This window comes from Leuciscus leuciscus (genome assembly GCF_965113295.1).
Source record: "Leuciscus leuciscus genome assembly, chromosome: 12".
In the NCBI taxonomy this organism is placed as follows: domain Eukaryota; kingdom Metazoa; phylum Chordata; class Actinopteri; order Cypriniformes; family Leuciscidae; genus Leuciscus; species Leuciscus leuciscus.
The window spans coordinates 41,188,953-41,213,295 of NC_138736.1; the positions used below are offsets into that span (position 1 = coordinate 41,188,953).

Genomic DNA, 24,343 nt, shown 5'->3' on the forward strand with positions numbered 1-24,343 from the left:
CATTATTTACCATTAAAATAGAGGACTATGTTGGGACATTTTATACAATTTTACCACAGTTTCTCCAGTTTACAGTGAGGATCCTTCAGTAGATCAGAAAGCTGCTTGACTCCCGAATCTCCTACTTTATTCCATGACAGATCCAGTTTTCTCAGGTGTGAGGGGTTTGATCTCAGAGCTGAAGTCAGAGCAGCACAACCTTCATCTGTAACACCACAATCACACAACCTGTAGAGAACAATGACACTCTTCAGTCTCTCAGTTCAGGATCTACAGCTCAGATAAGCAGGAACTTCACAATCAAAGACTTAATCCACGGCACCATTAACAGGTCCATTCTAAGGTTCAGATCCGCTTCTACAAACTGCTTGAGCGGGTTAGTTTCCATTTGATAAAAATTGCAAGAATATTCGATAACACTATTTAACAGTGTCCTTGTTACATATGTTACATAAACTTACCATAGTAATAACAGTAAATTATGCATAATTACATGCAACTAACCCTCAACCAAATCATAATCCTACTCTAACCCTATAGTAAGTGCATGTAGTTGCTTAATATTACTCAGTACTTAAATATATAATTACACTGTAACAATGACACCTTAAAATAATGTGTAACCGAATATTATTATTTCTTATGCAAGTACTCCCCCCAAAAATCAACATATCTGTATATGAACACGGTTGTCACATCTTTACATCATCAAGTCATTTTTAATCTATCATTAATATTGTAAAATAACGTCAGACACATTGGAGAGAATGTAATGAAAATAAAATCAACATTCCCATTTGTCAGGGTGTGGTGCATGCAGAAGAAGGCGAAGAGGCACAGAGCTCCAATTCAAACGTTTTACTACAATAATACAATACTTAACAGAGGCAGGCAGGAAGGAACACACACACTCTAAATATAACTTACAACGGACGATGAACAAGGCAAAACACAGGGCTTAAATACATGGGGAAACAGATCAGGGAAACGAGACACAGCTGACAAGACTAACGAGGTAACAGGTGAGACAGATGAACTAATAATGACACGTGACATGATGAGACAAGTCCAAACTAAAACTAAACAGAACAACTGTGAGACCAATAGTAATTTCATAGTAGATTTTTTTTTTTTTTTTTTTTTTTGTATGGCAATCATTATTTACCATTAAAAAAAATATTTATACAATCTTATTCACCACAGAAGAGAAACAGACAATGTTGAGACTTTTATAAAATCTTACCACAGTATTTCCAGTTTACAGTGAGGATCCTGCAGTAGATCAGAAAGCTGCTTGACTCCAGAATCTCCTGCTTTATTCCTTGACAGATCCAGTTGTCTCAGGTGTGAGGAGTTTGATCTCAGAGCTGAAGTCAGAGCAGCACAACCTTCATCTGTAACACCACAATCCCTCAACCTGTAGAGAACAATGACACTCTTCAGTCTCTCAGTTTAGGAAACGCTGATATAAATGATAAGATATATATGAATTTCTCCTTTCTCTTCAATAGATTTGTATATGAAAGCAGTTGTCACCTCTTCACATCATCCAATCATGCTTATAACTATTGTTGTAAAAAAAATGCAATTGTCCTTTTACAAGTAGGCCTTTTTGTAAACAAGTTAACCTGTAAATAATAAAAATATATTTAATTGAAACCAAGAAGCTCGCCTACCAAAAGTCTTTGATTTCAAAAAAACTGAACTGAACAGACCATGAAGAATTCTTCTGACCTATAGATTGTGAGTATGAAAATTCAGATGCTTATGATTTTGTCAGGGTTCTGTCACTTCTGTCTAGTTCATATCTTGGTTTTGTGACAGAGCTCTGACACTCCTGTTTTTGTCCCGTCTTTGTCTGAGTGTGCGGTTTCGAGCGTGCTCGAGCAGTGCACTCACTTGTCTACGTGACTTGTTACATGTGCGGAGCGTGATGTTTGGATCCCGGCACGTCGGTCTAGTTTGGTTTCAGTTCTGTGTCGGGATTCAGAAATCCAAGCATCCAGGATAAGCCTTCGCTCGTTCTCGTGTGCTCCGTCTTGTCACGTGAGCGTGCGGTTTCGAGTTCGCTCGGACCGTGCGCTCTTCTGTCCACGTGTGTTGTTGTGTCCTGTGTAGCACACGGTTCGTGTTTACATCGGCCACATGCTTTCATGCCATGTTTTGTCTTGTGCTGTGTAGCACGCAGCTTGTGTTTATCACTAGCTGTGTGCTTTCATGTTGTCATGTTTTGTGTGAACATGTGGCTTATGAGTGTTCTCATTAGCTGCGTGTTCATGTCTCATTTTGTGTGAGCACATGGCTGGTGATTTATTTTAATGGCCATGTGCTTGTGTTTTTGTCATGTTTGTTGTAAGCACATGGCTTGTCATGTATGTTTCCTTGTGCCATGTGCTCTCCTGTCGATTGTCCATCCCCACCCATTCTGTTACCTGATTATTGATTAATTTGCTCCACCTGTCCTCCCTCGGTGCCTGCCTTGTTTGCTCTCCCTATTTATTCTCCCTGTGTTTGCAGTCCTGTGCTGGTTTGTTGTCGTATGATTGTGTGTTCCTCCTGTACTCATGTCAAGTCAAGTCTTCCAGCTCGGGGTAGTTTTTGTTTGCATTTGCTTTATTCTTCTGTTCTGCCGCTCCTCGGATCTGGAATGTCCTCCCCGACCATCTGAGGGCACCTCAAACTATTGAGACTTTTAACCCCCTGGGGTCGGCGGTATCGCCGGCGATACCAGCTCGCTTTTTTTTATCAGTGTAAAAGTGACTCATAAATACTCTATTGACTTTGATTTTCCATAGGAGTTTCATACATCAATCGATCCTGTTAAGTGTGTGTATTTTTTGGTGTATACTCACAATAAAAACAAAGTGTTGTGCTTTTTGCCAAATAAAGAAAATTAAACACGAAGCGAGTTCCGCCTTCTCTCTGTCAGTGAAGTCCATTCTGAAACGCGTCCGAAAATGAACCACAACTCAGCAAATACTCAGTCAAACAGTCACACAGGCATGAAGCTTGAACTCTCTTCTTTTAACCCTCTGGGGTCTGAGGCATTTTTGGGGTCCTTGAGATGTTCTGACATGCCCTGACATTTGTGCTTTTTTCAGTTGCTTATAAACATATTAATGGCAAAGGTATAATTACACTCTATTTAGCACAAACAGGGCTACCATAATATGTGAGCAACATGCATGTACATGTTTGTATTTTTGAGAGAATAATGTTTATGCATGGTTATTGAAAAAACTAAAAACTAAAGTTTCTGAAATAAGGCCACAAAACACATACTAAATATGTGACAATAAGACTTTTGACTAATTGATGTCGTTGCCTAGAGTTTTTTCTTCAAAATGATGTGAAAATCATCCTGCCCTTATCATTCACATAACACAATACATTGATTTAAATCTTGTAAAACACTTTTTGTTTGTAAAGGCAATATGCGCAAGGGGCGTCAACCATTCAACAGCATCATGCATATGTAGTGGTTCACACCTGAGGAGACAATGGGGCCCGCATACTTAATGAGCCATTCATTCAGGTGTGTCACCTATAGCCACAAGAAAGAATGCAAGAGAAATATATATATATACAGGTCCTTCTCAATAAATTAGCATATTGTGATAAAGTTCATTATTTTCCCTAATGTAATGATAAAAATTAAACTTTCATATATTTTAGATTCATTGCACACCAACTGAAATATTTCAGGTCTTTTATTGTTTTAATACTGATGATTTTGGCATACAGCTCATGAAAACCCAAAATTCCTGTCTCAATAAATTAGCATATTTCATCCGACCAATAAAAGAAAAGTGTTTTTAATACAAAAAAAGTCAACCTTCAAATAATTATGTTCAGTTATGCACTCAATACTTGGTCGGGAATCCTTTTTGCAGAAATGACTGCTTCAATGCGGCGTGGCATGGCCGTAATCAGCCTGTGGCACTGCTGAGGTGTTATGGAGGCCCAGGATGCTTCGATAGCGGCCTTAAGCTCATCCAGAGTGTTGGGTCTTGCGTCTCTCAACTTTCTCTTCACAATATCCCACAGATTCTCTATGGGGTTCAGGTCAGAAGAGTTGGCAGGCCAATTGAGCACAGTAATACCATGGTCAGTAAACCATTTACCAGTGGTTTTGCCACTGTGAGCAGGTGCCAGGTCATGCTGAAGAATGAAATCTTCATCTCCATAAAGCTTTTCAGCAGATGGAAGCATGGAGTGCGCCAAAATCTCCTGATAGCTAGCTGCATTGACCCTGCCCTTGATAAAACACAGTGGACCAACACCAGCAGCTGACATGGCACCCCAGACCATCACTGACTGTGGGTACTTGACACTGGACTTCAGGCATTTTGGCATTTCCTTCTCCCAAGTCTTCCTCCAGACTCTGGCACCTTGATTTCCGAATGACATGCAAAATTTGAGCAACCACTGAGCAACAGTCCAGTGCTGCTTCTCTGTAGCCCAGGTCAGGCGCTTCTGCCGCTGTTTCTGGTTCAAAAGTGGCTTGACCTTGGGAATGCGGCACCTGTAGCCCATTTCCTGCACACGCCTGTGCACGGTGGCTCTGGATGTTTCTACTCCAGACTCAGTCCACTGCTTCCGCAGGTCCCCCAAGGTCTGGAATCGGTCCTTCTCCACAATCTTCCTCAGGGTCAGGTCACCTCTTCTCGTTGTGCAGCGTTTTTTGCCACACTTTTTCCTTCCCACAGACTTCCCACTGAGGTGCCTTGATACAGCACTCTGGGAACAGCCTATTCGTTCAGAAATTTCTTTCTGTGTCTTACCCTCTTGCTTGAGGGTGTCAATGATGGCATTCTGGTCAGCAGTCTTACCCATGATTGCGGTTTTGAGATATGAACCAGGCTGGGAGTTTTTAAAAGCCTCAGGAATCTTTTGCAGGTGTTTAGAGGTAATTAGTTGTTTCAGATGATTAGGTTAATAGCTCGTTTAGTGAACCTTTTCATGATATGCTAATTTTTTGAGACAGGAATTTTGGGTTTTCATGAGCTGTATGCCAAAATCATCAGTATTAAAACAATTAAAGACCAGAAATATTTCAGTTGGTGTGCAATGAATCTAAAATATATGAAAGTTTATTTTTTATCATTACATTATGGAAAATAATGAACTTTATCACAATATGCTAATTTATTGAGAAGGACCTGTATATATATATATATATATATTCTACCAAATTGGTTCACAGTTGGAAGCATGTTAATTAATTTTTTTATATATTTTTTTCTCACAAATTTTGCTTGCAAATTGTATAATATCCAAGGAAAACATGTCTAGTAATTGTGCAGTTAATTGTCATACTGTATTTTCAGTTTTGGAATATGTATCTCTCCCCAAATTTGTCAATAATAAAACACAATAAAAATTATTTAAAGAAAAGGCTTATATTTACCTTTTAAAATTTGTTTACATCTACCTTGTAAATATATATTTTTTTATTAAAAAGGTTACAATTACAACAACAATTGAAGTGTAATCTTTCTTTGTAAAAACTAAAGTATACATTTTATCATACATATTTCAAAGTTAAGGATTCATTACTTCGAATATAGCCTACATTGACAAAACATACTATATTTAACATATTAGCAAAAATTGGCAAACAAAAGCTTATTTGAGGTGGCAGATATTTTACAGTAAAAATGTGTAATCTATCCAAAACTAATCAACGTAATGTTGTCTTTCATTTGTCTGTAACATAGGTCTTTCGTTTTTATTATAAGGAATATAAATGTTCATTTGCAGTTTAATACGTTGCTTATACAAATACATTTTATTTCAACATATTTCAGTCGATTTTTATAGCAAAATAGTTTGCTAAAAGCAGATCATTCATTCACACACAGAAACGCAATTCAAATTTAAACTGTCTTTTTGCGAGTTGTGGTAAACAGCGCATCTCTGCGTTCATTCATTCACACAGAAACGCGATTTACTTGAGAATGGAAAAAAAACTTACTACAGTATTCCATCCGTTGCTCCTCGAAATACCAGCACTTCTGAGGTACATTTTCCATTAGTATTATTCCTCACAGTGCTGCGAGACAGTGTAGACAAGTACACTTATCTGAATAAACTTGATGTGTTTTCTCGAGCTGATATGTGGGCGTTCACAGTTTGTATGGGATCGTCTCAGTCATTTGCGTTTGAATAGCGCGCGCTCTCCGTGGGCGGGGCAGATTAAAACGTAATGAGCTGAGATGAGCTCGACTGGAATTGCTCTCTTTTAATACAGATTTCACAAGATGAGAATATTTGTTTTTTATATAAATGACTTCATTTAAAAGAAGAGAATTCAAGCTTCATGCCTGTGTGTCTGTATGCCTGTTTGACTGAGTATTCGCTGAGTTATTGTTCATTTTCGGACGCGTTTCAGAATGGACTTCACTGGCAGAGAGAAGGCAGAACTCGCTTCGTGTTTATTTTTCTTTATTTGGCAAAAAGCACAACACTTTGTTTTTATTGTGAGTACACACAAAAATAATACACATTTAACAGAATCGATTGATGTATGAAACTCCTATGGAAAATCAAAGTCAACAGAGTATTTATGAGTTTCTTTTACACTGATAAAAAAAAAGCGAGCTGGTATCGCCGCCGATACAGCCGACCTCAGGGGGTTAAATGAAGTAATTTTTATAAAAAACAAATATTCTCAGTTTATGTAATATGAATGAAAAGAGAGCAATGTCAGTCGTTCTCATCTCAGCTCATTACGTTTTAATTTGACTCCGCCCACGGAGAGCGCGCGCTATTCAAACGCAAATGTGAGGCGATCCTGCAATCCTGTGAAACGCCCACATCAGCTGGATAACACACACCGCGAGTTCACTTTCAGACTGTACTTTACGACGCTGTGAGGAATACTACTATCTTGATAATAATCCTGTAAAATTTACCTCAGAAGTTCTGGAAGTTTCATTTCGAGGAGCAAACGGATCCGGCTGAGGAATAGGTCAGTTCTATGCTTTGTTCTAATCGCAAGTGTCTGTACACGCAAAAAGACTGTTTAAATATGAATCGCGTTTCTGTGTGTGAATGAACAGCTTTTAGCAAACTCTATTGCTATACTGAGATGAGTAAAAATCGACTACAAAAATCGGATAGATTATAAAGTTTTTACTGTAAAATACTGCCACATCAAATAAGCTTATAATGTTGCCAATTTCTGCTCATGTGTTAAATATATATATATATAAATAAATACATTTTATCATACGTATTTCAATTATTTTTGACAAAACATATGTTTTGTCAAAAATAATCAACTAAGATGTTATAGTGTTTGTTCCAATGTAGGCGATATTCAAACTAATGAATCCTTAACTTTGAAATACGTATGATAAAATGTATTTATATATATATATATATATATATATATATATACACACACACACACACACACACACACACATATACACATACATGCATATATATATATATATATATATATATATATATATATATATATATATATATATATATATATATATAAAATACTATTTTTGTCAAAAATAAAGTCATCAACTAAGATGTTAGATGTTCCAATGTTGGCTATATTCAAACTAATGAATACATATGATAAAATGTAGGCCTATAATAATTTTTTTACAAAGAAAGAGTACACTTGAAATATTGTTGAAATTGTAATTATTGTTGTAATTGTAACCTTTTTAATAAAATAGCAAAACATATTTACAAGATAGATGTAAGCAAAATCTTAAATGGTCAATATAAGTCTTCTTCTAAATATATATTTTGTCCTTGCATTCATTCTTGTGGCTCAGTCAGTGTCACACCTGAATGAATGGCTCATTATGCAAGTAATTATGCATAATGGGTGGGACATTGTATTCTCAGGTGTAAACCACTCCTCCTTCACGCCCCCCTCGCATATTGGTTTTCCAAGCAAAACCTGTCTTACACAATTTAAATCAATGTATTGTTTTATGTGAACGATAAAGCAAGACTATTTTCACATCATTTTGAAGCCAGAACTCGAAGCAACAACATCCATTAGTCAAAAGTAGTTTAAAAAAAACTTTAGTTTTCAGTTTTTTCAATAACCATGCATAAACATTATTCTCTTAAAAATACAAACATCTACATATATGTTGCTCACATATTCTGGTAGCCCTATTTGTGCTATATAGAGTGAATTTACACCTTTGCCATTAACATATTTATAAATAACTGAAAAAAGCACAAATGTCAGGGCATGTCAAAACATCCCAAGGGCCCCAAAAACACCTTAGACCCCAGAGGGTTAAAACAGGGCTAAAAACATTTCTTTTTATGAGAACTTATGACTTTTAACTACTATGTCTCTTTGTATTGATGTTTTTACCATCCTTTTATGATCTTAACGGTAGCACTTTGAGATTTGCTCCAAATGTAAAGTGCATTACAAATAAAATCTATTATTATTATTATTATTATTATTATTCCGCGATTGAGTCATCGCCTCAACTCCTGAACCCCAAAACCTTAACAGATTTAGGACAGATTTTACGTACTTTAACCAGAGAATAATCAAAATAAGGTTAAAGGTGTCTAGAAAAACTCACCATAAAACACCATCAAAAGTAAAATGACCTCAGAAGCTTTGGAAAGAATCTAATGAAGATTAAACATCCTTTTCAGTTACTTGATGGTAAACCTTTTTTGTATATATTATTTTTGTATATCCTTGATTATTAACCAGAGGAGAAAAACAGACGACGTTGAGACTTTTATAAAATCTTACTCGAGTATCTCCAGTTTACAGTGAGGATCCTGCAGTAGATCAGAAAGCTGCTTGACTCCAGAATCTCCAACTTTATTCTCAGTCAGACTCAGTTGTCTCAGGTGTGAGGGGTTTGATCTCAGAGCTGAAGTCAGAACAGCACAACCTTCATCTGTAACACCACAATCCCTCAACCTGTAGAGAACATTGACACTCTTCAGTCTCTCAGTTCAGGAAACACTGATATAAATGATAAGATATATATGAATTTCTCCTTTCTCTTCAACAGATTTGTATATGAAAGCAGTTGTTAACTCTTCACATCATCCAATCATGCTTATAACTATTGTTGTGGAAAATATGCAATTGTCTTTTTACAAGTATGCCTTTTTGTAAACTACCTGTAAATAATAAAAATATATTTAATTGAAACTAAAGCTCGCCTACCAAAAGTCTTTGATTTCTAATAAACTGAACTGAACAGACCATGAAGAAGTCTTCTGACCTATAGATTGTGAGTATGAAAATTCAGATGCTTATGATTTTGTCAGGGTTCTGTCACTTCTGTCTAGTTCATTTCTTGGTTTTGTGACAGAGCTCTGACACTCCTGTTTTTGTCCCGTCTTTGTCTGAGTGTGCGGTTTCGAGCGTGCTCGAGCAGTGCACTCACTTGTCTACGTGACTTGTTACATGTGCGGAGCGTGTTGTTTGGATTCCCGGCATGTCGGTCTAGTTTGGTTTCGATTCTGTGTCGAGATTCAGACATCCATGCATCCAGGATAAGCCTTCGCTCGTTCTCGTGTGCTCCGTCTTGTCACGTGAGCGTGCGGTTTCGAGTTCGCTCGGACCGTATGCTCTTCTGTCCACGTGTGTTGTTGTGTCCTGTGTAGCACACGGTTCGTGTTTACATCGGCCGCATGCTTTCATGCCATGTTTTGTCTTGTGCTGTGTAGCACGCAGCTTGTGTTTATCACTAGCTGTGTGCTTTCATGTTGTCATGTTTTGTGTGAACACGTGGCTTATGAGTGTTCTCATTAGCTGCGTGTTCATGTCTCATTTTGTGTGAGCACATGACTGGTGATTTATTTTAATGGCCATGTGCTTGTGTTTTTGTCATGTTTGTTGTAAGCACATGGCTTGTCATGTATGTTTCCTTGTGCCATGTGCTCTCCTGTCGATTGTCTATCCCCACCCATCATGTTACCTGATTATTGATTAATTTGCTCCACCTGTCCTCCCTCGGTGCCTGCCTTGTTTGCTCTCCCTGTTTATTCTCCCTGTGTTTGCAGTCCTGTGCTGGTTTGTTGTCGTATGATTGTGTGTTCCTCCTGTACTCATGTCAAGTCAAGTCTTCCCGCTCTGGGTAGTTTTTGTTTGCATTTGCTTTATTTTTACTTTTAATAAAAGCCCTATTCTTCTGTTCTGCCGCTCCTCGGATCTGGAATGCCCTCCCCGACCATCTGAGGGCACCTCAAACTATTGAGATTTTTAAAACAGGGCTAAAAACATTTCTTTTTAGGAGAACTTATGACTTTTTAACCATCCTTTCTAACCATCCTTTTATGATCTTAACGGTAGCACTTTGAGATTTGCTCCAAATGTAAAGTGCATTACAAATAAAATCTATTGTTGTTATTATTATTATTCCGCGATTGAGTCCTCACCTCATCTCCTCAACCCCAAAACCTTAACAGATTTAGGACAGATTTTACATAGCCTACTTTAACCTGAGAATAATCAAAATAAGGTTAAAGGTGTCTAGAAAAACTCACCATAAAACACTATCAAAAGTAAAATGACCTCAGAAGCTTTGGAAAGAATCTAATGAAGATTAAACATCCTTTTCAGTTACTTGATGGTAAACCTTTTTTGTATATATTATTTTTGTATAGCCTTGATTATTCACCAGAGGAAAAAAACAGACGACGTTGAGACTTTTATAAAATCTTACTCGAGTATCTCCAGTTTACAGTGAGGATCCTGCAGTAGATCAGAAAGCTGCTTGACTCCAGAATCTCCTACTGTATTCCCTGACAGATTCAGTTCTCTCAGGTGTGAGGGGTTTGATCTCAGAGCTGAAGTCAGAGCAGCACAACCTTCATCTGTAACACCACAATCCCTCAACCTGTAGAGAACAATGACACTCTTCAGTCTCTCAGTTTAGGAAACATTGATATAGATAATATATATATGAATTTCTCCTTTCTCCTCAACAGATTTGTATATGAAAGCAGTTGTCACCTCTTCACATAACTATTGTTGTGGAAAATGCAATTATCCTGTTACAAGGATGCCTTTTTGTAAACTAGTTAACCTGTAAATAATAAAACTATATTTAATTGAAACTAAGAAGCTTGCCTGCTAAAAGTTTTTGATTTCTAAAAAACTGAACAGACCACAAAAAAAGTCTTCTGACCTATAGATTGAGTATGCAAATTCAGATGCTTATGATTTAGGAAAGATTTTACATACTTTACCTAACCTGAGAATAATCAAAATAAGGTTAAAGGTGTCTAGAAATACGCACCATAAAACACTATCAAAAATTATCAAAAGTAAAATGACCTCAGAAGAATCTAATGAAGATTAACATCCTTTTCAGTTACTTGATGATAAACTTTTTTTTGTATATATTATTTTTGTATATCATTCATTATTCACCACAGGAGAGAAACAGACAACGTTGAGAGTATTAAATCATGTTTGATTCAAATTCAGAGTACTTATTTATTCTTACGGAGCCTGGTTGATTTAGTTTACCCCTATATGTTAATTAATGCATTAATTATCAAACATGTACTAACATGTAGTTAAGGCTTCTGTTATTCATGTATGAATCCTTATGACTACTGTCGTAGTTAAGTATAGCTCTACATTGGTTCATGATTAGTTCATATCTTCGCTAATCATGAGTTCATGTTGAAATAACTATTAATTCAGGTATTAGTATATGATTATTCATGTACTGTTATTGTAAAGGGTTACCTAAGATATATTTGAGTTTCTCCTATTACAGTATTGCTTTGGTACAAAAGCACATTCCAAAACATAATAAATATGATCATGTTTTACCAGTGTAATGATTGTTGTCAGAGTGACTTACTGAACTGATCTGGATTCTTTAACCACAGGCATCAGCTTCTGAAGAACTTCATCTGCTGTATTTTGTGCTCCAATAAACTGTTTTAGATCAAAAACATCCATCTTCTGCTCTGATGTCAGCAACACATAAACCAGAGCTGACCATTGTGAAGAGGAGAGTTTGGATCCTCCTATTCCTCCAGATTTCAGATAATCTTGGATCTCCTGCATCAGAGAATCATCACCCAGTTCATTCAGACAGTGGAACAGATTGATGGATCTCTCTGGAGATCGATTCTCCCCGATCTTCTGTTTGATGTTCTGAACTGTTCTTTCTTTGTTGTAGGAGCAGCTTCCAGTCTGTGTGAGTAGTTCTCGTAAGAGAGTCTGATTGGACTTCAATGAGAGACCCAGAAGGAAACGCAGGAAAAGGTCCAGATGTCCATTCTTACTCTGTAAAGCCTCATCCACAGCTCTCTGATGCAGATCAGATAATGAATGAGATTTCTTCTGATTTCTTATGATTTTAGATAATAAACCTTGTTTGGTTTTGTCAAACACATTTCTGTTCTTATATGTAAAGTGAATGTGTGCATATAGAGCTGCTAGATGTTCCTGGATGCTCAGATGAACAAAGCAGAAGACTTTCCCCTGATACAAGCCCAACTCCTCTCTGAAGATTTGAGTGCACAATCCTGAGTACACTGATGCTTCTGTCACATCAATGCCACACTCTCTCAGGTCTTCCTCATAGAAGATCAGGTTGCCTTTCACGAGCTGCCGATAAGCCAGTTTCCCCAGTTTGAGAATCATGTCTTCTTCTTTCACTCTCTTCTTATAGTCCTTCTCATGTTTGATGTTGGTCTGAATGATCAGGAAGTGTGTGTACATCTGAGTGAGAGTCTTGGGAATCTCTCCTCTCTCTGCTTCACTCAACATCTCCTCTAGAACAGTGGCTGAGATCCAGCAGAACACTGGGATGTGGCACATGATGTGGAGGCTCCTCGAGGACTTCAGGTGTGTGATGATTGTATTGGCCAGACTCTGATCACTGATTCTCTTCCTGAAGTATTCCTCCTTCTGTGGCTCATTGAAGCCTCGTACCTCGGTCACTCGATGGACACACTCAGAGGGGACGAGATCCGCTGCTGCTGGTCTGGAGGTGATCCAGATGAGAGCAGAGGGAAGCAGATTCCCCTCAATGAGGTTCATCAGCAGCTCGTCCACTGAGGCTGATTCAGATATATTACACAGTTTCACTTCACTCTTAAAGTTCAGAGACAGACGACACTCATCCAGACCATCAAAGATGAACAACACTTTATATTCATCACTGGATATTTCTATTTCTTTTGTTTCAGGGAAAAACACATGAAGAAGATCTGAAAGACTGAGTGTTTTGTCCATCAAGTTGATCTCTCTGAAAGGAAGTGGAAATACGAGCTGGATGTCCTGATTCTCTTTCCCTTCAGCCCAGTCCACAATGAACTTCTGCACAGAGACTGTTTTTCCAATGCCAGCGACTCCCTTTGTCAGCACAGTTCTGATGGGTTTGTCTTGTCCGGGTAAAGGTCTAAAGATGTCATTGCATTTGATTGGTGTGTCCTCTGTTGCTGCTCTCCTGGATTGTGTCTCAATCTGTCTCACCTCATGCTCATTATTGATCTCTCCACTTTCACTCTCTGTGATGTAGAGCTCCGTGTAGATCTCATTCAGGAGTGTTGGGTTTCCCTGCTTTGCTGTTCCTTCATACAGACACTGAAATTTCTTCAGCAGATTTGATTTAAATGTGCTTTTGACCAGTTGAGAATCACGACTGAAAGAATAAATGATTTGATTAAAACATTGAAGAAGTAAAAGTGATAGTAAAATATCTTTATGTCTAGACAGAAATGTTGTACCTCGGATTAGATGACATGTGTCTTCCCCTAAATGTTCCTCGAGCGTCCATAGACTGTTCACTAATTATGGACAAACACGGACAGAACAGAGACAATACAACAGAGTCGAGAAAACAGAGACAAGAGTTCATATTAGGGATGGGACGAGTACCGGTTTCACTATAAACCAGGATAAAATGCACTGAGGGTTAGTAATATCATTTCAAATTTAACTATCATTAAAACCATGTTTGATTATCACGATTTTAATAACTCGCTGTAAATCCTGTCCAGCCAGCAACAGTCTGATGCAGGCGCAGCATGCAATATATCTTTATTCGAGAAGGGATGGCGGAATAAGGCAACGACCGTGCTCGGGAGATTTTTCAGCCTTTTTAGAGGACCAAATCTGAGGTGTGGTCATATTTTGGCTTTTACCAAAAGTCCTGAGGGAAACTTAATCGAGGATGGTCACTCTGTCTGCAGAACATGCACAAAAAAAGTCGCTGCAATAGAAACACTTCAAATCTGTAGAGTCGTCTTGTGTCACCATCACCCACTGTTGTATAGCGAACGCAAGGCAATTTAACTTTGACCTCAATACCAAAACTACGTCTGGGAAATAATTGGGCACAAAATATTGTTTTAAGTTGAAATATTTTATCTCACTCTCACTTGAAATAAACATGAAGCTTCCGCAAAGAAAAGTTTGCAGCAAGTGGCTTTGAGCCAAAAACTAACAAGTTCAAACAAAACTATTAAGAGTGACATTCAATGGATAATGTATATTCATTGTACACTTATTACACCATTTTTTTTTTTTTTTTTTACCACAATTACAGGGACTTACGTGTTTAAAATTTATTTTGTACAGTGTACAAAACACTGGACTCCTTACGGTTGTGTAGGTGTGCCCACAAGAATGCAAGAAAGCCCTAGACATTAGCTTGTGACGTTGACTCAAGGACGTGAGAGCCCGGAGTGGCATGAACATCCAAGCTATAAAATCTTATGAATGTGTGCGGAGAGGACCAGCCTGTCGCATCACAAACAAATTGCAAAGGGGCACCTCTTTCCAAGGCAGCAGAGGAGGCGACCCCTCTGGTGTAGTGAGCCCTTAGACCTGTTGGTGAAGCTTGGCCACGCGCCTCATAGGCAAGAGCAATAGCATCCCTGACCCAATGTGACATGGTCTGTTTGGTGGCGGCAGTACCCCTGTTGCTGCCCCCATAACAAACAAACAGTTGCTCTGACTTACACCACTGGCTAGTGCGGTGAACGTAGGTCTGAAGAGCACGGGCTGGACACAGTCTGTGAGATCTCTCCTGCTCCGGCATTGTGAATGGTGGAGGGTAGAAGGCCTCAAGAGTGACCGGATGTACAGCCGAGAAAGGTACCTTAGGCAGGTAGTCAGAATGAGGATGCAAAATCACTTTCACCATTCCTGGGGCAAAGTCTAAGCAGGATGGCGATATTGACAGAGCCTGCATATCCCAGATTCTTTTTAGAGAGGTTATAGCCATAAGAAAAAACATCTTTAGGGTCAGAAGTTTGTCAGAAGCTGACTCTAGAGGTTCAAAGGGAGTCTCAACCAGACCCTCGAGGACTATAGCTAAGTCCCATGAAGGGATCTTGGGTCTTACGGGAGGCCTCAGTTGTCTGGCTCCACGAATGAAGCGAGTGAGCAGAGGATGTCTCCCGAGTGGCACCCCGTCAACCAAGGTGTGGCAAGTCGAAAGAGCAGCCACATAAACCTTGAGAGTGGCGGGTCATGTGCCTGTTAATTTCTCCTGCAGGAATTCCAGAACTGAAGCAATCTGGCAGTTGACCGGATCTGCATGATTTACGACATACCTTTCAAAAGACACCCCATTTGTTGGCATAACTCTTTCTAGTGGAGGAGGCCCTAGCACTTAGAATGGTTTCAATAACGGCAGGCGAAAGCCCAGTGTCCCTCAGTTGGTACCCATCAGGGGCCAAACATGAAGGTTCTACAGGTTGGGCCTGGGATGGACTATCGTGCCCTCTGCCTGGGACAGAAGGTCCCTCCTCTCTGGAATCTCCCATGGCGAGCCGTCGAGGAGAGATATTATCCCCCGACAACCATACTCTGTTCGGCCAACGCGGCACTATCAATAAGAGGCAAGACCCTTGTTGGCGAACTCTGGCTAGAACTCCCGGGAGCAGAGATACTGGAGGAAATGCATACAGGCGCATTTTGGGCCATGTGTGTGCCATCGCATCCAGACCTAGGGGGGGCTAGGTGACTCATAGAGAAGTAGAGGGGACATTGCGCTGTCTGTTGGTAGGCAAAAAGGTCCACCTCCGCTTCGTAAAATCTGGTCCAGATCTGTTTTACTACTTCTGGGTGGACTTTCCATTCCCCCATCTGTAGTTTCTGTCTGGACAGTAGATCCGCTCCCACATTCAGATACCCCGGAATGTAAACTGCCCTGAGTGACAGGAACTTTTCTTGGGCCCAGAGAAAAATCTGCCTCGCTATTCTTTTCAGATTGCGTGAGTGCAGACCTCCCTGGTGATTTATGTAAGAGACTGCCACTGTGTTGTCCACCCGCACTAGGACATGACAGCCTCTCAACTGAGGGAGAAAGTATTTCAGGGCCAGAAATACAGCCATCAACTCGAGGCAGTTGATGTGCCAATCGAGCCGATGACCCTCCCATTCCCCTTGAGCTGGATGACCACTTAAGACCGCTCCCCAGCCCATCAGGGAGGCGTCTGTCGTTAGCAATCTGCGACAAGGCGCCCCTAGAGTGGGACCCAAGGCGAGGAACCGGGGTCTGAGCCACAGAGATAGTGTACGAAGCCCTCGATGCGTCACTTTTATTTGCCTTTGAGGATTGGCCCTTGGATGAAATCCCCTGGCTTTTAGCCACAACTGAAACGGTCTCATGTGCAACAGCCCCAAAGGAATTTCCGTGGATGCTGAGGCCATGAAACCTAACATTCTTTGGTACTGACGAACAGTGCGATCTTGGCCTAGCCTGACTTTGCTCATGGTTAGCCGAATGGTCTCGATTAGAGCGGGAGACAATTGTGCCCACATCGTGATCGAATCCCAAACGTTCCCGAGATAAGTTCTCTGGGCAGGAGAAAGAACACTTTTCTTGGTGTTGAGTCTCAACCCTAGAGAAACTAGATGAGCAAGATGATAGAAAAACCCGAAATTGGTATGCTTTGCCCCCGAAAGCAAACCTCAGGAACTTCCTGTGTTGTGGCAATATTTTTATGTGAAAATATGCGTCCTTCAGATCGATCGTGACAAACCAATCGTTATGTTGAATTTGCGACACGACCGTCTTGACGGTTAACATCTTGAACTTGAGTGCTTTGACTGTACGGTTTAAACCTCGAAGATCTAAGATTGGACGCAACCCCCCATCCTTCTTGGGAACCAGGAAGTATCTGCTGTAATAGCCCGACTCTCTCTCTGGAAGAGGAACATGTTATATGGCCTCTTTGCTCAGAAGAGTTTGTAGCTCTTGTGACAGTACATGCATCGCCTCCGGTCTCACGGAAGTGGAGACCACGCCGTTGAAACGCGGAGGACGACGACTAAATTGGATTCTGTATCCTATCTGTACTGTGCTTAATACCCATGCAGAAATGACTCTCTGAGAGTGGTATCAATTTTAACACTTCCTTTTGAGGGGATGTTAGATGTTCCGTGTCCTGGATGATACCAGGAAGCAACGGAACATCTAACAATTCGCTGGAAACCGCGAAGCACCAGAGGTGGCGGGGATGGAGAGGTTTCGTGGAGGCAAAATGAAGGGGGAATTAATAAAATGGTCAGAAATGGCCCTGTCTGTATTTAATGTTTTAATCATTTAATTGAAGTGTTCGTCTGTTGTCTGTGTGAAGACACAAGAGATCGTTCTGACACTGATAACAGCGGAAACACACACTTAGCATGAGTTCAAAAACACCACATTCCAGCACCAGAATGAAATTAACACAAACTAATTAAATGAATACTCTTGCTAGTCAACTGGAGATGTTTCGTTTGTATTAGGTACATCCGTGCTGCGAGATGTTTCAAAAAGTGGTGGGGACAATATCGACCCTGGCAAAGAGTGGTGGGCACATGTCCCACATGTCCAACTCGAAAATTACGCCTTTGTTTGTTGCATTATATGCCAAACGGTGACAGTTTAAAATTGGGACTCTGAAGCAGTGTATTTTTCCAAAGTTTGTATGTCTGTAACTCAAGAAGTTCTAAAGATATCCTTTTAGATTTCAGTTCTTAGCAACATTTTCTTTTGATATCTTTTTTGATATTTTTCAGGGCCTATGTGGTTCAATTCAATAAATGTATCTTGTTTTCTTATATTAAAGTAAATGCATAGAACAAACCTGTCTGAGAGCCAAAAAATATATATTTTTCCAAGGTTTGCATGCATGTAACTTGAGAAGATCTATCTATCTATGAAATGTTGTACATCAGATCAGATGATGTGTGTTTCCCCTCGAATTTCACTGTCCGATCCATAGACGTGTCACTCTTCATGGACACACAGCTGGACTCCGGTGAGATTGATCGGTCACCCTTAAACTGACTTTAATAGAATAGAAACAAAAGAACAAAGACAAGAATTCTTAATTATATTATGTAGATAAACCTCACATAGAGAATCAATCCATCCATCTTTTACCATTGCTTTTTAATCTGTTGTTGTGTTTGTGTTTCCCAATAAGTGATGTAGTTGTGTTTAGTTTGGTTGAGTTTGTCAGTATTGTTCTGGTCCAGATTATCAGTGTTTTGTGGGTCAGTAGAGGTTAGTGAAACATCAGGACTGAAGCTCTGGATCAGCTGTGAGAGGAGACCTGATCCTGTGCTCGACTCCTGCTATTGCAGCGCTTTATAATAGTGTGAGTCACTGAGTTATACATGCTTACACAATATCATCAGCTATTTCTGTATTTTGATAAGTGGATATTTGCCAAATGATGCCATACATGCATTATTTGTGTGTGTCTGTGGTCTCTCTGTCTGTCTAAACAAAGATGTTGTACCTCAGATCAGTTGACGTGTGTTTTCCCTCAAAACTCAATGGCTGTATCATAGACATGTCACTCTTCATGGACACACAGCTGGACTCCGGTGAGATTGATCGGTCACCCTTAAACTGGCTTTAATAGAACAACAGAATAGAAAGAGAGTTATTCTCTACCAGAACCAATATGATTGATTTTACATGAAAATAAATTCCACATGAGAACGTTGTCTTAACTCTTTCCCCGCTAGCTTTTTTTTTTAAGTTACCAGCCACCACCAGCATTTTTTACCATTTTCACAACATTTTCATGGTCCCCAGAATATTTTTTCATATGAATATCTGAGCATGCAATATATCAGAAGAAAGAACAGACCCTCCCCTTTAAAAAAAAAAAATATTTATATGCTGTTTAATGTTGATGATCGCGCAATTTTGCATAAGCTTATGATCACATATGAGATCGCTTGTTTTTTCACCTTCGTCGCATGTGGTTTGATCAGGAGATTTAATACTCTTTCAGGAGGTGTAATAGCACCCCCTACCGTATAACCGTATAACAGTGAAAACACAGAAAGCCAGAAAATTCCGTCAATGGCGGGTAAAGAGTTAAAGGGGACTTATAATGCAAAACTCACCTTTACATGGTGTTTGAACATAAATGTGTGTCGGCAGTGTGTGTACACACAGAGGAGGACTTACCATTAGGCAAAGGTAAGGACTGCTTTGAGCCCCCAAAAGTTAAGGGCCCCCTAAAAATTATTTTTATATACAAGATCAGGGCTCTACAGTGCGCCCATTTCACTCGCACATGCGAGTAAATATTTCGGCGTGCGAACGTGAAAAAATATTTCGCCGCACTTGTGCGAGTGACACAGCATTTTTCTATAGAAACAGCTGCAAATACATCATCATGAGGAGGGGCAGAGTAAGACACTATATTACCGGGAGATCAGTTATTTAGGCCTAAATCTTCAGTAGCATATGAGCGGAGTGGAGCGGTGTGAATCTCCGCTCATCGCTCACGGAACTGTTCACCCCTTCCCTCCCCCGCTCAAAAGCTACATCAGGCCGCTCCGCTCATTTTCGCTCAGCGCTCAACGCAGTTTGCTTCGCGCTCCACTCAAATCGCCCCCCGCTCGCTCCAAAAAAGGAAAAAAATCTACATGTATATCACTTGTAGTGGTCCCCAACCTTTTTTGCGTCACGGACCGGTTTAATATCAGACAATATTTTCACGGACCAGCCAAGGTGTGGGGGATAAATACAACAAAATAAAATGATACGAACGGCATAAAAAATGGGGTATTTTTTTTAAATAGCCTATAATAATAAATGTGAATCCAATATGTGTAGGCCATACTAGCAACTTTATTAGCAGCGTCCTCTAACATCGGGCCTAAAGACAACTGAGAAAGTCTGAACACAAACAAAATGCCCCCAAAAGAAAAAAATCTCCATGTTTCGGTGCTGATGCGTTCATGTAACATGTAGGCCTAAGGGTGGCACTGCCAATAACGCACCTAAAAGCTGTCACAACGAACCGGCAAAATTAATGATTATGAATATGTAAAATATAGCAGGAGACATTTTAATTGTTTACTAATAAACCATTTTTTTTTATGTCTGTGTCGGCTGGAAAGATGCTGACTTGCGATCTTCGCAGTATTGAACGCCCCAGAGAGAAATGCACATTTCATACGGATTACATAAGAGAGCAGTCTGTTTTCTTTAGTTTTGAATTGTTCTGTTTAAAAGTAGACATTTCAAGCTTATATATATATGTCTCAGGTCTGTCAGGCAAGTAGGCTATACGCTGAGTTTTGGTTCATTTATGAGACAAACTCCAGGTTCACCCGCCGGCGCCTTCGTGTCGTGATTATCTATTTTGACGTTATCTACGTTGATTCACTAGTGTTTTTGCGCAGCGCGTCAGTGTTGTACGTCACCACGCATCACACACATGACCAGCGTCGGCCAATAGTGAGCCTACGTGTGACGTATAACACAGACGCGCTGCACTAAAACACTACGTGAACTCACTCGAGGCCCAGAGAGAAGGAAATTAATAGTGGAATAAAGTCGTTATTTTTGTGTTTTTTTGCGCACAAAAAGTATTCTCGTCGCTTTATAAACTTAAGATTGAGCCACTGGAGTCACTTGGACTACATTAACGATCTCTTTAATAACTTTTCTGGGCCAGCAAGTTTCAGTCACTTAGAAGCCTATGGAGGAGTGAGACAGCTCTCAGATTTAATCAAAAATATCTTAATTTGTGTTCCGAAGATGAACAAAGGTCTTACGGGGTTGGACCAACATGAGGGTGAATAATTACTGACAGAATTTTCATTTTTAGGTGAACTAACCCTTTAAGAAAGCCAGGTGTGTTGTTGTTGGATGTAAGAGTGAGCATCAGACTCTTCATTTACTCCCGGCAACTGAGCCACTGAAGACGCAGTGGATTCATTTTGTTTATGATGGGAATCTGCCGCTCAAGTTACCTAAAATCATTAATGTCTGCACTAATCATAATACAAAGCATTTTTTTTTCTTAATTTTTCAGGGCCTATGTGGTTCAATTCAATAAATGTATCTTGTTTTCCTCTATTAAAATAAATGCATAGAACAAACCTGTCTGAGAGCCAAACAATTGTCTTTTCCAAAGTTTGCATGCATGTAACTCGAGAAGATCTATCTATCTATGAAATGTTGTACCTCAGATCAGTTGATGTGTGTTTTCCCTTAAAGTTTACTGGCTCCATCATAGACGCGTCACTCCTCATGGACACACAGCTGGACTCCGGTGAGATTGATCTTTCACCCTTAAACTGCCTTTAATAGAACAGAGATAACAGAATAGAGACAAGAATCAACTTGGCTGATTTAACATGAAAATAAATCCCACATGAGAAGGTTGTCTATTAAGACAGTGTGTTGAAGAGTGATGACACTGTCCAAGGATAATATCATATATCATCTAGCTGTCTACTGTATCTGTGTGTCTTTGGACAGTGTTTAAAGACCCTGAGTGGCTCCAACTACTGTATATCCCGGCACCAGAATATGATAGAGACAACAGATCACCATACCAACCCTGGCAAACACACACAACACCCTGTTATGTGCAGAAAATGAGTCTTCTATAACATTAAGATCATATGAAGATTGAAGTACCTGAGTCCTGGAGAAGAATCTCCATGTCTGAATGTGTGTGTGTCGTCCATGATTCATTCAGTCTTCATGGAGCTGCTCAAGTAAGAGATCAGAAACACTCGTTTCACACACACTCAAATACAATACATTTCATTTGACATTTTCTTCAGTGTGTTTATGGAGACAAAACTAGTCAGATTTATTATTTATAATCATTAATTATTAGACATTATCAACATTTAATTCCTGGTTTAATGTGATATTCAATCCTGTAAATGAATGTTCAGAACTGGCATAATCTGAATCAGCAGATTCTCTTCTTCTGTCAGATATGTCACGTTTGCTCCAGTATTTCATCTGTGTGTTTAAAACAGAAATATCTCGGCTGAACAGACTGGGAAGTTTGTAACACTAGAGTTTAATGTTCTTCCACTGAAGCCTCAAATATTGTTCAAATGGGACAGTTTACTGTAAGCCCACGTTTAAAACATCTGTGAAACTGACTAACATACGCAGATATTTGTTTAAGATCTTTTCCAACTGTAGCAAAACGTGGCTCGTCTAATAGCGACTATGCCACCCCGAATTACCAGCAGGGCCGGATTAACCATTAGGGCAACTGGTCACTTTCCCAGGGGCACAAGACATCAAGGGGCCCTGACAGGGGCGGAGCTCAGTCAGATCCAGGTAAATAAAAATGTTTTTGATAATACAATTTTCGTTTAACAACATTAACATTAAACAATTAAAACTCTCTCCTAATAATATTAATAAAAACATGCTAATTCGTCTCTTCAGTTACGTCACGCCAGCGCCCAGCTAGTAATTTTCTTCTTCGCGCAAATATTCGGATTTTAACTAGCAGCGCCCTTTTTATGTTATTACAAAAAATGGCTTAACCGCAATCTATGATGCATTTAATAAAGAAAAACGTCTTGACAAAGATGACTGGACACCGTAACAACTTGACACTTTTGTTGTTTGAAAAGAAAACTAACAGATAGGCTAAGCTTATGACGATGTGAACATATTTCTTGCTTCAAAGCTTGCAGAAGGTTCCTAATGGCAATACTGACTTAGGCTACAGCTTTCCTGGTAGCATTGAGTAAATTAACTTGTCTAAGAAAATGATTCATACAACGTATAAATATCAGTTGAGCCTGTGTTTACTTTCGTCACTGACACAGACGAAAATGAAAAGACTATCAGTCAGAGTTCAGCTTTAGGAGGGAAGAAATAGGCCAGGATAAGAAGACTGAGAGAAATATGAAGATGAGGAGAGAGCAGGTATTGACAAATAATCTAATGACAAGGTTTTAAAGCTATTTCTTATAATTTTTTGGCCTTCAAAAGGCTTAAATTGCACTTATGTAGGTCAGAGAAATCAATTTTCTCAAAATCAAAAATAACACATCACTAACCCCTAATTAAGGTGAAGCCCGTGCAGCTACAACCACCAGCCTGCTTCCAGGGACACTCAGCTCCTGCGGAATACAGAAAAAAAAGAATAATAATTAAGCCAAACAATAAAGACAGAATCAATTTATAAGATAAACGATCATAAACTGGAACCAAGACAAAAACAACAATTTACCAAAGAAAATACACATTCAAGACAACGTGGTCACATCACAAAAGTCACACAATCAGTCATAAAACTACACAGATGACCGGGACCATCAATCCATTACGGAGCCCCTAAAGGGACGTGGTGGTGGAAAAAAATTTAGGTTGGGAGATTCTTTTTTTCACATCTTTTGCGTTCCCTCGCAAAGATATTTGCGTTCCCACGCAAAACCTGTTTTGAGCTCGGACAGACACCTCTGTTTAATGTCCCGCTGGCAGTGTTTCCCGCTGGCAAGTGTATAAGGAAACATGGAATTAGTTTCCATTGTTATGCTGATGACACTCAAATATATATTTCATCACGGCCGGATGAAAACGCTAAATTTTCCAAATTGACAGAGTGTGTTTCTTTTATTAAATCCAGACAAGACAGACGTAATACTTATCGGTTCAAAAAACCGCCCACAAAACCTCGCACAATACAACTTTAACATCATAGGATGTCCTGTTACTTTATCCTCTACAGTAAAAGACCTGGGTGTTATACTCGATTGCAACCTGTCTTTTGAAAATCATATTTCATATGTTACAAAAACAGCCTTTTTCCACCTTAGAAACATTGCTAAGCTACGTAATATGCTATCAGTTTCTGATGCAGAAAAGTTAGTTCATGCATTCATGACCTGGAGACTGGATTACTGTAATGCTTTATTAGCTGGTTGTCCTGCATCCTCAATAAACAAGCTACAGTTAGTCCAAAATGCCGCCGCTAGAGTTCTTACGAGATCAAGAAAATATGATCATATAACACCGATTTTATCATCACTGCATTGGTTACCTATAAAGCTCCGTATTAATTACAAGATATTGCTACTGACTTATAAAGCCCTAAACAGCTTAGC

The 24,343-nt window shown here is 39.4% G+C and overlaps 1 protein-coding gene across 1 annotated transcript in view; it reads right to left on the reverse strand.

Annotated features, from left to right (window-relative positions):
• The window catches only part of LOC309511316 (uncharacterized protein), a 142,136-nt gene that overhangs the window by 112,139 nt on the left and 5,654 nt on the right, over nucleotides 1-24,343 (reverse strand). Inside the window, exons 3-13 of the mRNA XM_082186421.1 lie at nucleotides 23,297-23,359; nucleotides 21,897-21,968; nucleotides 21,438-21,554; nucleotides 18,742-18,858; nucleotides 18,168-18,284; nucleotides 13,726-13,785; nucleotides 11,847-13,640; nucleotides 10,695-10,868; nucleotides 8,765-8,938; nucleotides 1,244-1,417; nucleotides 55-228 (exon numbers count right to left, since the gene is read on the reverse strand). Of these exons, the coding sequence (XP_082042547.1) occupies nucleotides 55-228; nucleotides 1,244-1,417; nucleotides 8,765-8,938; nucleotides 10,695-10,868; nucleotides 11,847-13,640; nucleotides 13,726-13,785; nucleotides 18,168-18,284; nucleotides 18,742-18,858; nucleotides 21,438-21,554; nucleotides 21,897-21,946 (2,951 nt within the window). The 5' untranslated portion in view covers nucleotides 21,947-21,968; nucleotides 23,297-23,359. The remainder of the gene's footprint in view (nucleotides 1-54; nucleotides 229-1,243; nucleotides 1,418-8,764; nucleotides 8,939-10,694; nucleotides 10,869-11,846; nucleotides 13,641-13,725; nucleotides 13,786-18,167; nucleotides 18,285-18,741; nucleotides 18,859-21,437; nucleotides 21,555-21,896; nucleotides 21,969-23,296; nucleotides 23,360-24,343) is intronic.